This window comes from Ailuropoda melanoleuca, chromosome 10, assembly GCF_002007445.2.
Source record: "Ailuropoda melanoleuca isolate Jingjing chromosome 10, ASM200744v2, whole genome shotgun sequence".
Classification (NCBI taxonomy): Eukaryota; Metazoa; Chordata; class Mammalia; order Carnivora; family Ursidae; genus Ailuropoda; species Ailuropoda melanoleuca.
In genome coordinates, this window is record NC_048227.1 from 71241242 (window position 1) to 71255937 (window position 14696).

At 38.7% G+C, this 14696-nt stretch overlaps 1 protein-coding gene across 4 annotated transcripts in view; it reads left to right on the top strand.

The window, feature by feature from the left end:
- The first annotated feature begins 1556 nt into the window (after positions 1–1556).
- NKAIN2 (sodium/potassium transporting ATPase interacting 2) overlaps positions 1557–14696 on the top strand; it is a 968851-nt gene continuing 955711 nt past the window's right edge. For 2 of the 4 annotated variants that reach the window (XM_034669080.1, XM_034669081.1), the window contains exon 1: positions 1557–1731. In XM_034669080.1, the coding sequence (XP_034524971.1) occupies positions 1618–1731 (114 nt within the window). In that variant the 5' untranslated portion in view covers positions 1557–1617. Of the gene's footprint in view, positions 2000–14696 lie in introns of all 4 variants that reach the window. The other 2 variants (XM_034669083.1, XM_034669082.1) reach the window with 2 other exon arrangements.

Below are 14696 nucleotides of genomic sequence, written 5' to 3' on the forward strand. Positions count from 1 at the left end.
TAGAGTATGTCTCAGGATTTCCCATCTCTGGGTTGAGAAGTTGGGGTATTGATTCACCAACTCCCATCCATTATGGGCCATAATTGCTCTCACATCTGTAACTTCACTCTGGAGTCAAGCACCTTCTGTGGCTAGAAAGAGCCTGTAGATAAAGAATCCCAAGTGCTTGATGAAAGAAGGTGGGCATGTACTGAAAGGCAAGTGTTCAGGGAGTATGGGCAGGGCACTGAGAGTCAGCTACCGATAGCATTATGCTTTCCTTTAACCTATAGAGCCTAAAGATGTTGGTGTTGCAGGGAAACCATTGCAGGGGAACCATGCATTGTTGCTCCTATGAATTTAAAAAGATAATACGATGCTTTTCACAATAGTAGGAGCTTCTTCAATATTCAACATCAACTTAACAGCTTTCTTTTTGTTTGCCAGTAAGAAATACCTGCATCCCCAGCAGCTACTGGACAGCTAACATATGTGTAAAGGCAGAAGAGTAACAACTAAAAGAAACAACTGTACTAGACACCTCTGGTTTCCTCTTACCGAGGTTGTGGAGCAGGTATTACCTACCAGGTCCGGCAGTAGGTAAGAGCATAGACTGGGTTCTCTTAATTCCATTAAACATTGAAAGACACTTTTCAGAGCAAAGCCCATTTACAAATAGGGCGATTAAAAGCAGACATTTACATTACAGTAATAAAATAACTGCGTTCCAAAAATTTAACAAATTCAATCCCTTTTTGGCTCTCTACGATTGACAAGTCATTTCTGAAAATTGAGTACCAGGCTTCTGGAGACTAGGGGCCCTATGCCCTACTCAATTTCTTTATATTTAGTCATTCTGGTATGTCATAATATTTATTCAAAGGAAGCTATCATTTGGGATCCTTATTTGTGGTTCCCAGCATAACATTATCCTACACAAATGCCATTTTATCAGAAGGGCCAAATCCCATTTGCTATGGAAAGCTCCTGCCTGAAGTGGTTTCATCTGTCTTTATCCTACAGGGTATGGGGCATGCTTGCTTTTTGGTTTCCTTTTCTGTTTTCTCATCAGTCTCAGCTCTTCATTTTAATAACTCAGTTCCCCAGAGGAAGTCCACACCACCCTTTCACCTTCTGGGAAAGTCTGTAATACTTTCACTAGCTGCCAGGGGTTATAAAGGAAGCCTGACCCTTGGATCCTGAATACCCAGACCCCAGGGGCCGCCGCCTGGACCAACTTGCTTCGCTTTTTAGATTTCCTCCCGCAGGTGGCAGCAGCGGGCTCCGAAGCGGGTCTTTGCGGGAGCCTTTGCCTTGCTTCTGGCCGGCGCTCCGGAGCGGGATCTGGGGCATCACCTTCAGGAGTCCACACCCAGCTGGGACGGTCCTTAAAACCCTAGTAATTGAGTGCTAAAATTGTCTCCGATTCTTTAATTTCTCGAGTGAAAACACTTTGAAGCAGCAACGGCAACTATTGCTTCCTTACTCTCTCCGGTTCCCCAATTCCCCCACCAACTCCACCAGCAACCCGGTCCCTTTTCCCAAGCAGGGTCGTCTCCGTAACTCTCCACGCTCCNGCGCTGGGGGGCGTGGGGCGAGCCGGCGCGAGGAGCGGCGGGGGCGAAACTTCGCGGCCAGATGCCTGAAGGCGCGGCGGCGCTGCGAGGCTGCCGCTGCTGCCCCTGCGGGCCCCGGGCGCGTCTCCGCGGGCGGCGCTGCCCGCGGCACGGCGTGTGCACCGAGCGAGTGAAGGTATGTTTGGCGGGCGCGGCTGGAGCTGCTGCCGCCACCGCCGCGCCAGCAGGTCCTAATGCCTGTCACTTCCCAGGACGCTGGCAGCAGCAGCCCGGAGCCCCCGAGCCCTCGGCAGGTTTGCCTGTCCTTCCCCGCGATCTGATTGGATAAAGTGGGGGCTCGACGGTGGCCGACGTGGGACAGTCTGGCTGTGGCAGGGGTCTCGGAAACCATGGGTTATTGCAGTGGCAGGTGCACGCTTATCTTTATCTGTGGCATGCAACTGGTAAGTGACACTTGGGTCCTCTTATTCTGTAATGTGCCTTTGAGATACTGGGCTGGGGAGTGCAGTAAAGGGTCTGCCATTGATTAGAAAGGAAGGAAAAATACAAGAGAAGTGACAGATATATTGCCTATATTTAAAATGATTTCAGGGAGAGGCAGTGTGGGGTACAGGAGAGGTGAGCCTTTACGCCCCTACCTATTTCTATTTCTCTGAAGACAGTTTGGCAGGTGCGGGTTAAACTTGTCTTTAATTTCTTTAAGCAAAGCAAGATGTATCTCTTGTTCCTTTATGCTTTGCATTCCTATTACTGTAACAACGTGGTTGTCGCATATAATTTACTATACAGGTGTTAAAACAGAAAGATGGAATTTTTGACTTTTCTTCCATATACTAATTTTTGGCAGTATCTTCGCTTCTTCATTGACGTGTGTTATTTTTCAAGGAATATATTGTCTTGGAAGTATAAGCTCTAACAGACCACTATGTAGGGCAGATGTTATCCTTACAGCAGTCTGATCTAGAAGCCACGTTGAGTTTTGAAAGTATGTAGATTGAAGAGAAATACTTAGATGAACTCAGTAACGCCACTGCCGTAAACTGAACCAGTAGCCTTTAAATCACAATTATTATAAACAATTCTAAAGAAAAATATTCTATTTTATATTATGTATGTAATTGCTCCTGAAATAGACATGTTGTCTGATCCTGTGGGATGGAGAATTATATATACTTTTTGAGGAATGTTGTACGCTTGCAAAGAGGCAAGAAGCCAATAATGGAAAACGTCATGTCTCTGAATTTAAATTCTCTAAGGGCAATAGGAGGGGCTGAGGATAGTTGAGAGGTGAAAAATATACCACTGTAAGTGGTTAATTTGAGGTAGGAGTACTTGCTCACTCCTGCCATCAAATAGCTTTCCTTGGAAAGTATAAATTAATCTGAAAAGCCACCCACATTTCCAACAATTGTTTCATGAAGGTTGAGAGGACTGCTAGACTGAAGGAGATTTCTGAAAGCCCAACCAGTAAAGTGTTCAAAAGAGCAAAGGTTTGCTGTTGAAACTGATAGAACAATTCCTTAAGTGGTCTTCATTGTTTTATCAGTAGTCTGGAAGCCCAAGTGTTTGTTGTTGTTATTGTTGTTGTTGTTTTGTTTACTATATAGCTGAAGCAGTAGTGCTTTTTGTTGCATATTGTCTTGGGGTGTTTTTCTTCCCCCAGGAAAGTTAGGTCATGATGCATATTTTGATCTGTGAATTACTTAGGCACTTGGTTGTAAGAAAAAGGTGGAACTATAAATATAATTTTAAGAATATAATATTTTTTCAGTGATGTGTAAACCAATTTATTTCTTTTTGCTACATATTCTTTTAAGTTTTGCAATAAAGGATTTTCACTCTTAATGGTAAAGCTACTCAGAACAATGGGAGAGTTTACTTTGTTAAATCAATGGTTAGCCCAAGTACACCAAATTGTATAAACATTTTCAAAACATTCCTATGTTCATATATGATTCAGAAAAGAATACATTTGCTGATTCACTGTGTAAAAGCATGAAACTGTGAGAATGAGTGGGTGGGTAAGAGCATTCTTATGCTATTTTCAATTTAAAAATTTTAAGATGTGATTTAACTTTTAATCATTTAGCATAGTAGGGCTTTATTATGGCACTTGCAGGCATTAGATTTATGTGGCATTTTGTGTGATGAACACAAACTTCTCAAGAACTTAACAATCTTGGAAAAACCTAAATGTACAAATGAGAAAGCTAAATATACAAAGCGGCATGACAAGGCTAAAGATTTCTCTCTGCGTGTGTGTCTTTGTTCATGTGTGTGCATATATGCGATGGTGTATTGGAGAAGTGCTACATTGCTGATGGAACAGAAATTCTGAATCAAAGCTAAGTTCTCTAACAAAATAGAGGTACTTGTAATATAGGAGTGTTCAGTCTAAGCGAGTATGCATTTGAATCTTAAGGAAGTTCTATAACAGTCATGTGATTTTTCCCATTCAGACTTTATGTGCCACCAGGCTAATATAATTAGCAGCCATGTTAATGCAGATGCAGAACAAAAAACAAAGGACGAAGAACATTCATTGCTTCGATAAGGTGAAATAATCACATCTAAAGGACCTCAGAGATTCCTTGTGATTGTTGCTTCTTAGAGATACAGTATTTAATTTTAAATAAAATAATTCTTTGCAATTTAATAATTGCAAAGCACTGCACACACACACACACAATAGGTGGGTGTATATGGTTTCCTTTGCTCTTGATAGATCTTTATAAAGAAACTTTTTATATCTTTGAACTATTTTGAGTAGAAGTGGTTTGATAAGTAGCCATGTTTCCAGAGTAAGTCAGGACTTATGTACCATTGATGGACACAGAAGTTCACCCAGTTTTGTTTACTTCTGAAGTGTTTAGTGTGCGTTTTTGTAACATTCGGGCATGTTTTTTGGTAGTTGTGCAGACAAATCTTACATTTATTAAAATTAATGGAAGCCAAAGATAGTCTAGGACAGAAACTTTATTACATTTCTTTACTAAGTAACTTTAAGTTTCTGGAAATATTTCTTTCCAATTATGTAAGTAGAATATCTCTATTTTAATTAGACTTAAAGGAATATTTATGTTTACGTCAAGTTGCAACTGACCTTTGTAGAGGATGAAGTAGCTGTTGGTATGGTGGAGATGGGAACCTCACTCATCAGGTTATTATCAGAGCAGACACAGTATTTGATCTTTTAATAGTTGAGGGACAGAGACAAACGCGCCAGAGAAATTTACCTGTCAGGATTCTATATCTTTGCTTTTAATTATATTAAATGTGCATTTCGTTTAATATTTGGCAGATGACAAGTATGGATAAACATACATTCTTTTTAAAAACCAGGAAATCCATTTATGAGACAAGAATTTAGAATTTCATACCACAGAGATTCAATACAAAACTGCCAGTTTATGAAAAAGTGTCTGACTCTGTATATCATAAATTAAAATCTTTGCGATGTATGGTTACTCCGACTTCAGATTTTAGGGTGATTCCTACGAAAAAGGGGTGTGATCTCTGGAAACAGATTTGTCCCATGTGCACAATCCAAAGTTTAAACTCTTAATCTCAAGAGGTAATTTTCTTTTTATCATTGCTGTCCTTAATGCTCAGAAACTGAAGTTTTCAGATAGTAACAAAATTCATCACTGCATTTGCAGTGTTGGATATAGCGGCCCAATCTAACAATCTAACAAAATTGTTAGAACAATCTAACTTCTTATTGACAACTCAGCAGCTTGAGAAAATGTTTCAGTTTTATTTTGTTTTTGTTTTCGGTTTTTTTCTTCTTCAGTGTTTGGTTGAATCAAAGAGTACTTTAAGTGTAAAAATGACTCAGATAATCCTCAGTGAAAATCACTTAGTTATAATATGGAAGACCGTAACTTGCTTGAGTTTGAAAAGACAGCTTTGTTTTCGAGTAAGAAAATTCAACATTGCCCTTTTTTTTTTTTTCGTACATCAGATTCCTCTATGGAACGAGGTGTATGTGCCATAAACTATTGAAAGTATAGATTTACGTTCAGCAGTATGTAGATTTATATCAAGGTGCCATTATTGCCGTGTACTTTATGAAATATTGCTAACTTGAAGCAGATGCAATGAAGAATTGTGTTAGTACACATGTGTGTGCCACTGTGTGAAGAAGCACATTTGAAGCTTACTTTCGAATGACCAGTTACTTTCTATTGCATAGGTAGTTACTAAGCGTTTTCAGAGGTACACATTTATTAGAAAAGAAAGCCATGATTGCATAGAAGGACTAAATAAAAACAAACTTATTATAATTATGGCATATGTCAGTGGTGTCTGTCGTGACTTCGTTCAGTGTTCATGGTTACATGAACTTTCAAAGCTTTTTAAAAAATAAAGCATAACATGAAGTGACTTGAAAAATGCAAGTGGAATCTTATGATTTTCCTCAGGTACTTTTGACATGTCTGAAAGTTCTTCAGAAGTTTAGAACTTTACTTGCCACACAACCTCCCTATGCAGACAATTTAAAATTTTAGATTCACATGCCATTGATAATAAAATCTTGTGATCATTAACCAATCTTTAACTCAGGAAGAACACTAACAATGTCCATATACTATTTCAGAAACAGGTAAAAATATGCTAAGAGTTCGCTAAGTTGTAAAATAACTTTCTTCTTTTCAAATATTTTCTACTTTTGCATCCCAACATTGTCTTGTGTGTATGTGTGCGTATTTGTTTAAATCTATTCTTTCATTGTAATTCAGCACTACTCTGCTCTAGTGTTTACCAAGAAAGATATAGAAACTCCTTCCAGTGGCCAGCTCTCTTTCTTGGTTCACAAACCATGTGGCAAATGGTTTACTTAAATCATATACCCAAAGTTTCAAGGAACCAATCGGTACAGAGCTTTTCCCCTGCTGTCTCCAGTAGAGGCTTGGGTGGGCAGCATCCCCTGTGCAGAATGCCAGCGTCTCTCTGGCATGGGGCCCGTTAAGTGGGCAGTGGCCCAGAAATGTGAATAGGCATTGCCCCTCCTTTTCCCTCTGATCCTGCTTTATTTTGGGGTCAGATTCTCTACTTGCCCAATCAAGAATTTCAGAATGGCAGCCAGGAACTCCCTTGAAATAGGAGGTCTTTATTTCTGATTCTGTTTCCTTTTTGTGCATGTGTGTGCTTTACAAAAATAAAATCTGAGACAGAAGCACATTTTAACCCTTCTAGATTTATACTGGAAATAAATATATTAGAATTGTGGCATCAATTGCATTCAGTATTTGTCTATGTAAAATTAATGGCTAAAATTTCAAAGGATATACTTCAGTTATGTTATTTGGTAGAATTTTAAGCAGCTTAGTGTAATTTTTCCAAAAGTAGTTTTGAAACTAATATTGCTAATAATGGAAAATTTTCTATTTCCATGACTTATAACACTCAAGTGTCAGAAATCAAACACACACGAGAAATATTTCCATTTCCTTTCTATTCCATTTTTTTACCGATATCATGAAACTTTTCCAATTTTGGCCCCCATCTTCGCCTAGAGAAACTTGATTATTGTTTATTTTCAAAATAATAAAATACGTAGTCCATCAAGATATGTTGTATCTAGGGTTCCTTTTTTTCCCTTAACAATAATAGAAACAAATATTGTATTAACACAGATAATTTCTACATACAGAATAAAAATAAAAGTGTATGAAACTTTTGTTCCTACCAACTCTAAGACGTTGAAGGACATTTAAACACTACAAAGAAATAAGATAAAATTATATTGTTTTCTTTCTCCAGGTTAAGGTGGAAAATGAAATTTATAAACTGGGTTTCTTTTCTTTTTACTATTTCAGGTGTATTTAGATTTGCAAGTTCTTACTATTTAAAGGAATTACTTGCTTCATCTTCCTGAACATAGCGTTTTTCTTTTTATGCTTAAACTCTGAAACAGGCACTGGGTCTAACAAATAAAAATATTTGTAACAGTAAGTCTAATGGAAACCACAGACTTTCTTTCTTTCTTTTTCAAGCTGGAATGGGAGTTAGGTGACTTCTGATAATTTTTACCTTTTAAATCAATTATGGATCACATGCTAACTTTGATCCTTATAGAAACTCTTTTTGAAAAGTTACAATAAACTGACTTTTGTGGCACTTTGAAAAAAAATTCTACTTTTATAATTTATCATGCTTTAAAAATCTAGCTTTCTAGGGGCGCCTGGGTGGCACAGCGGTTAAGCGTCTGCCTTCGGCTCAGGGTGTGATCCCGGCGTTATGGGATCGAGCCCCACATCAGGCTCCTCTGCTATGAGCCTGCTTCTTCCTCTCCCACTCCCCCTGCTTGTGTTCCCTCTCTCGCTGGCTGTCTCTCTCTCTGTCGAATAAATAAATAAAATCTTTAAAAAAAAATAAAATAAAAATCTAGCTTTCTAAAATACTTAAACAATAATGAAAGCTGTTAGTATTTACTGGAAGCTTGTTCTGGGCTAAATGCTAAACGTGTTTTTTTTTCACTGATTCCTTTCCAATAATCCTATGAAGTAGGTGATTAGATACTGATATCCTCACTTTACAGAGAAGGAAATGGATACTGAAAGATTTAGCGACTTAAGTCTCTTAGCTAGTGGTAGAGCTTGCACTGAGACCCAGCTCTGTCCCACTTCAAGCGCATTGAGCTCTTGTCACTGCTTCACTGAATCCCTTCCATTGCAGCTTACGTTTCTTTTACTAACAAAGGTAGAATTTACCTGCTAATTCCTGGCTGACCCAGTAATCAAGTAAGCAGGCTCAGGGAGGGGTGTTGGTGCCAGACTTGGACCAGGGGTGCCGTAGCTAGGAGGGGCTGGTGTGTGGTCTATGGAATAAAAGGAGACACTGTCCCCTGCCAGTCAGCTTCCCTTGCTGTTCCCACTAGATTTCAAGTTTGCCCTAACACTGCAAAGCACACCTGTAGCTCTGCCTCAGAGAAGTGATCCCGCATCATGAGGTTGTGTTTCTGTGATTGCGTAAGGGTGGGGAAAAATGTTATAGCTGCTATATGTCAGGCCAGTTATTGAGAAATAAGGACATAGGGGCTTGGGCAATTTGATATATCAGTTTTAAAAACATTTCTATGGAAGACAAAATGTATTCGTTTTTCTCAAATTCCTGTTCTTTGTGAAACAAATTTCTGATTAATTGCCAATGCAGAGTAATGTTATTTGCCTGTTTTGTTTTTCGTTTTGTTTTTGTTTTTGTTTTGTTTTTTTAAAACACATCCCAATCCTAAATCCATCAGGACGACTTTTTGGTGAGAATATTAGTTAGAATTCCTTTTGTTGGAAATGGCTTCTAGTAATAGGTTATTTGAAATGTACATTGAGAGTCTAGAGCACTTCCCAATCTTGATTGTGCGTAAGAATCACTTGCAGGGTTTTTTCCACGCACGTCCGTGGGCCCCACTCCAGGGTTTCTGATTCAGTAGGTCCCAGGGAGGTCCTTGACCTGGAATTTGCTTTTTTCACGAGTTCCCAGGTTATACCGATGCCGCTGCTTTGGGATCAAATTTTGAGAGCTACTGGCCTAAAACGTAAGTCTTCACTTAGGGTGTTACCTGAATACATGCACTTGTTTTTGAAATTTTTCAACCCAACTAGAAAATTAGCTCATTCTTCCTTTGGCCTGTTATTTATGTGAACAAAAACTTCTTCAGGACCAAGTGTGTCTATTTCTGACTTCTTGCTTAGTCCTATTCAGAAGTTTAAATGAGGGAAATGGAAGGTCTTTGCACAGTGCTTGTGTCTGCAGTGAATAGAGATATAGAACAGTCTGAAAGTGATTCAGTTCCTCTAGTCTGTGCACTCTCTGCCTGTCATGCTGGAGCAGAATTGGTTCCTTCAGCCGTCTCTCTTTGCTAGCCTAGCTCTTCAGTCTGAAGTTCAGGAATAGCTTCTCCTGGTGCCAAGCACAGCCCCGGGGGAGAGGGAGAGGAGGGGATATGCTGGGAAAGCCCTGAACTAAGTGAGGGCACATTTTTCTACACCCTGTCTAGTGCTTCTGTTCTGGACAACTCTGTAACTGACGGTCATTTCCTCATTTGAAAAATAGGGGCAAATAATTCCTGATTCATTTCCCTTCCTGGCTGCTCGGAAGCATCAGGGGAGAAAATGTGCTCAAAGTTTAGGCATGCAAGAACTTCACAGATGTGAAAAGAGCTTCACAGGCTTCTGATATCTAGAAAATCTTGGTAGGTATTAAGAGTTTAATCTTTCAGAACTGTTCATTCAGTCACAGTAGGAGTGGTTATGGGCTGTTTATATATCATTTGGCCTGTGACCTTAGTTGTAACAACTAATTTCTTGTAGAAACATTTCTTTTCTTCCCTCACGTCATTTTGGGGGGGGGATGTATAAATAAGGAGGGTAACATTAGGTGCAGATCATTTGAAGTAGATAAAACATTATGCTATGTGTCTGATACACCTACCTGAAGTGTTCATTAGGAATTAAATTTTACAAACCAGTCAGCACAGTCCTTCTTCGGGCTGGCATTTTTATTTTTTATTTTATTTTATTTTTTTTTTAAAGATTTTATTTATTTATTCGACAGAGATAGAGCCAGCGAGAGAGGGAACACAAGCAGGGGGAGTGGGAGAGGAAGAAGCAGGCTCATAGCAGAGGAGCCTGATGTTGGGGCTCGATCCCGTAACGCCAGGATCACGCCCTGAGCTGAAGGCAGACGCTTAACCGCTGTGCCACCCAGGCGCCCCCGGGCTGGCATTTTTAAAACTGTGTTTCGTGGGCACTGGTTCTGCAAAGTGCTCTGTTGTATTTGAGTTCTGAGGTTAAATAAGTTGTGGATGCCGCAGGCTTTATAGCCTTTCTCCTACCCCTGGAGGTCACAGCACATCTTAGTGGCTCCTAGAAGTCCTACACAAAAGAAACTCCTGCCTAATTCCACTTAACTCTGCAAATACTTACAAAGTGCTTGCAGTGATCCAAGGACCGCTTTTCCTGATATCCCCTATTAATCTTCCATGGAACTAGCATTTTCAGAAACACTTTTCAGCAAAATATTACTCTTGGCTAATGATGCAGTCTAAAAGTTATTAATACCAAATTATTATCTAAACAATATTTAAAGGCTAAAAATTCAATATGGAAACTCTTACCCTACTTAAGAGGTATTTAAATAGTAATACATAAAGATGTTTAAGAATATTAAATATTATTATCACATAATTAAAATAAATGAAGGGGACTTTGTTTTCAGATACTTGGCTCTTATTTTTCATAGATTTACTTGAGTTCCTTGAAATAATGTTTCAGCCACTAAAATTACAAACCTTAACTTTGAAATTCAGTCAGGTCCCTAATTACTGATGTTATAAAGAAGGGGGCATGTTGCAATAGGTTTCCAAGGACATTTGGAACTTTTGAAAACTTGGGGGAGGGCATGTGCAGAAGAACTTTCTTTTAAAAGTTGTGGGAATGCTGATTAACTGGACATTTAAAAAAAAAAAAAAGAAAAGTCATGGGTGAGAGGCACCTGGGTGGGGGTGCTCAGTCTGTTAAATGTCTGCCTTCCAGCTCTGGATGTGATCTTGGGGTCCTGGGATCCAGAGAGCCCACATTGGTCTCTCTGCTCAGCGGGGAGTCGGCTTCTCCCTCTCCCTCTGAGCTCGCTTTCTCTCTCTCAAATTAAAAAAACAAAGAAACAAACAAACAAAAAAACCTTAGAAAAAAAGAAAAAAGAAAGTCGTGGGTGAGGAGCAGTGCCTGTATCCTACTGCTAAAATCAAGCTTGCTCTTAGAGCGTCGGCCCCTAAATGTCTGTCTTTGCAGGGCTGGTGGTAAGGAGCTCTCATACTGACTTTTGTTTCCTAATCAATGCGCACACTCTAAAACAGTAACACATTTAAAAGCCTCAACAATGTTGTGTTCTTTGAAAACAAATGGGTCTTAGATTGGAATGGAGGAATCAAATCTCTTCTGTTAACAGAAGTCTTTGTATGCATCTGTATGTGCTAATTACACAACAGAATAAGGAGGTGCTTCAAATCTTTTAACTAACAGCCTGTGTCAAATGCTGGATGGGTCAATATTATCTCTGAAATGTTCAGTGGTAGGGAATTCATAGGAGACTACTCTATATGGACTTCTAGCCATGGAGATCTACAAGGCGGAGCTCCTAGAGTATTATTTTTATAAAGGACAGTCTCTGATGTCACTAGGAAACAAAAAGTGGGGAAGACTTTTACAAAAAGTGGGGAAGACTTTTACGGGCCCCAAGGAGAACATTACGGCTTGGTCGTGTGCTGCCTTCTGTGACCTTGCCCCAGAAAAGCTCTGTTGACTTGCCTTGGCATTGAGCACTTTCTTTGTCATGGCACCTGCAGTGGGTAGGGGGCAGCTTGCTCCTGGAGGTCACAATTCATCCCTGTGTGCACAGTGATCCTGACCTCACTCACTATAGGAGATGCTGTATCCAGGTGCGACCTGTTGCTCCATTTGATTTCTCTCAGGTGCAGATGAGATCAGGGTCTGTGGCTGTGTTTAACTCCAGTTGTTGGGAGCAGTGAGCGAGCTACATACTTGAAAACTTTAGAAGCTGTTGTAGGTTTGATAATATACAGGTGGTATGCAAAGAGCTCTGTGTCTTTTGTTCCTTCCTCCTTTTTAAATAAAGCTTGCTCGGGGTGCCTGGTTGGTTCAGTCAGAAGAGCATGGGACTCTTGATCTTGGGGTGTGAGTTCGAGCCCCACGTTGGGTGTAGAGAGAACGTAAATAAATAAAAGAACTTAAAAAAATAAAGCTTGCTTGAAAATTTGATGATAGTGCACCGAGAACTCATGATTTTCTAAAATATTGGAACTGTGTACAGGATTATGTATTTCTTACCCTTCTCAAATAAGGATTAATGAAGTTTCATTTTTGTCCATCTTTCATAAAATGCGGTTCCATTTTATTCCGTTAAAGGATGGTAGTTAAATTATGGCTGTTCAATAGCATTTATGAACCTAAGTTTTGCTTTCCTTTTGGCTTGATATTAAAAGTTTTCTTCTTTCTTCTGAAGGACAGGGTTAGGGAGGAGGGAGATGTTGGGGAGAGGTGGCTAGGATCTGAATGTCTAGCAGTTAAAAGCCAAGTAATGCTACTCTACTTAAAGTGATACATACATTTTTAAAGGATGTTCTAGTGAAATCTGTGAAGATGACTGCAAATTCATTAATGAGTTTCCTCATGAACATATTTCGGTTTTATCTATGACCTTGGGACGTTCCACAAGCTCTTAGATATAGGGGACACTGCTCTCCCATTTTACCATTTTATAGACTGTCCTGGAATAGATTTGTTTTTGTTCAAAAAAGCTGTCCTAAAAATCAGGCAAATGGCATATGTTCAATTTACATTTAGTAAATGTAAATCTTTTAATAACCGTGTTCAGTGACCTTTAATTATATACCTCTCTTACTTTAATTCTTCAGGGAAATCTGTTGGTTTTCACTTTCTTTTCACAAGAAGGAGATAGTGATGATTGCTATGTTATTGCACTTACTTTGACTTTCATAATATGAATAAAAGTGTTACATATTGGACCTTAATAGTAATACATGGATGAGGGATATTAGCAAAATAATTGAGGCAGAGACAGTGATCTCAGTTTACAGGAGGGATGTTAACTTTTTGGTTGAAAAATAATTCTGTGACATAAAAATACCTTCTTTTACAAAATACATNATGTGGGGCTCGATCCCATAACGCCGGGATCACGCCCTGAGCCGAAGGCAGATGCTTAACCGCTGTGCCACCCAGGCGCCCCACCCTGAAGTTCTTTCTGACATGGTTTGAATACAGCAGTAGATGGGCCCATTACTGGCAGAGGCTGAGAACCAGCTTGGCCTTGGGCCCTGCCATGGGGTGTAGAGAGAAGGAGAAGACCCAGTAGAACTCCAAGAATCAACCTGGAGTTGATTTCTAGCCTGCAATGCTGTGTTCCAGTTATGATTGTTTCAAAATGAATGAATGAGTTAATGAACAGTGGGAGGAAATTAAATAGTTACTAAATCAGCTTCATCAAGAAGGATTTATGAAATGTCCACACATGAATAGCATACTGACATGTGCTGAGTAAATTAAGTGTGTGTTTCTGTCCTTTTGACAATTAGGATATGGTCTAGCTGGAAAGAATGTCAAGCTGTGTTTCTATCATGGATTGATCTAATATTTAGTGGTTGTAATAATTGAAGATTAGTTTAAATTGTAACCTGATCCTTATTTATTTATTTATGAAGCCATACTACTTGCTTATGTGGTAGTACTTAAAAATACTTTACTGTTCTCTGTTCATTATGTACTGTAAAATCACATTTCAGCTTACTGTAAATAAGATCAGTGTTGGTTAAAAATAAATGTTGATGTAAACTGGGCCATTTTTTAAAAGTATGAATTAATAACTTTCAAATTCATGTTATCTAGCTTTATTTACTGAAATTGATATAACATTATTTAAAGGCTGTCTTAGATCGGAATGTAAATAATGAAGTGAATTCTGTCTTTATATTTCAAATCTCCAGAGCAGTACTTTTTAACTTTTTTTTTTTTTGCATGATGGTCTCTTTCGAGAACCTATTATGAGTCATGAACTTTCTCATCCGAAAAATACTCAAAACAACTTGAGGGGATTCACAAATTTCTCAACCTGATTCATGAAACTCAGGTGAAAACTGATAAATTTTTCCTTTCTGTTTTTTTTTTCTTGGTCTACATTTTATTAAGATATTCTACTTATTGACAAATTTAATTCAGTTACTTTGAGTTTGGAAAACATTTTAGGAAATTATATATATATATGTATATATATGATACACATTGTTTATAATGTATTTTAAAGATAATATACATACATATGTGAGTGCATTTGTCTGTGTGTGTGTAATGCAAGATAGAAGAAGCAGAGTTTAGTTGGATAGTGTAAGCAAACTAGGCCTTTGTTTAGGAGATTAAATGATATGTATAGATACCTACAGTATAATATGGAATGATAAGAATTGTAAGAAAAGTAAGAATGAAGTGCTAAGGGGATGTGGGGGAAGTAATCAGTTATGTCTTCATAAGATGCTCATGCAAGGTATGAAGGGCTGGTATATGATAGTTAAGATTTCTATAACTAAAGAATGGAGAAAAGAGAATC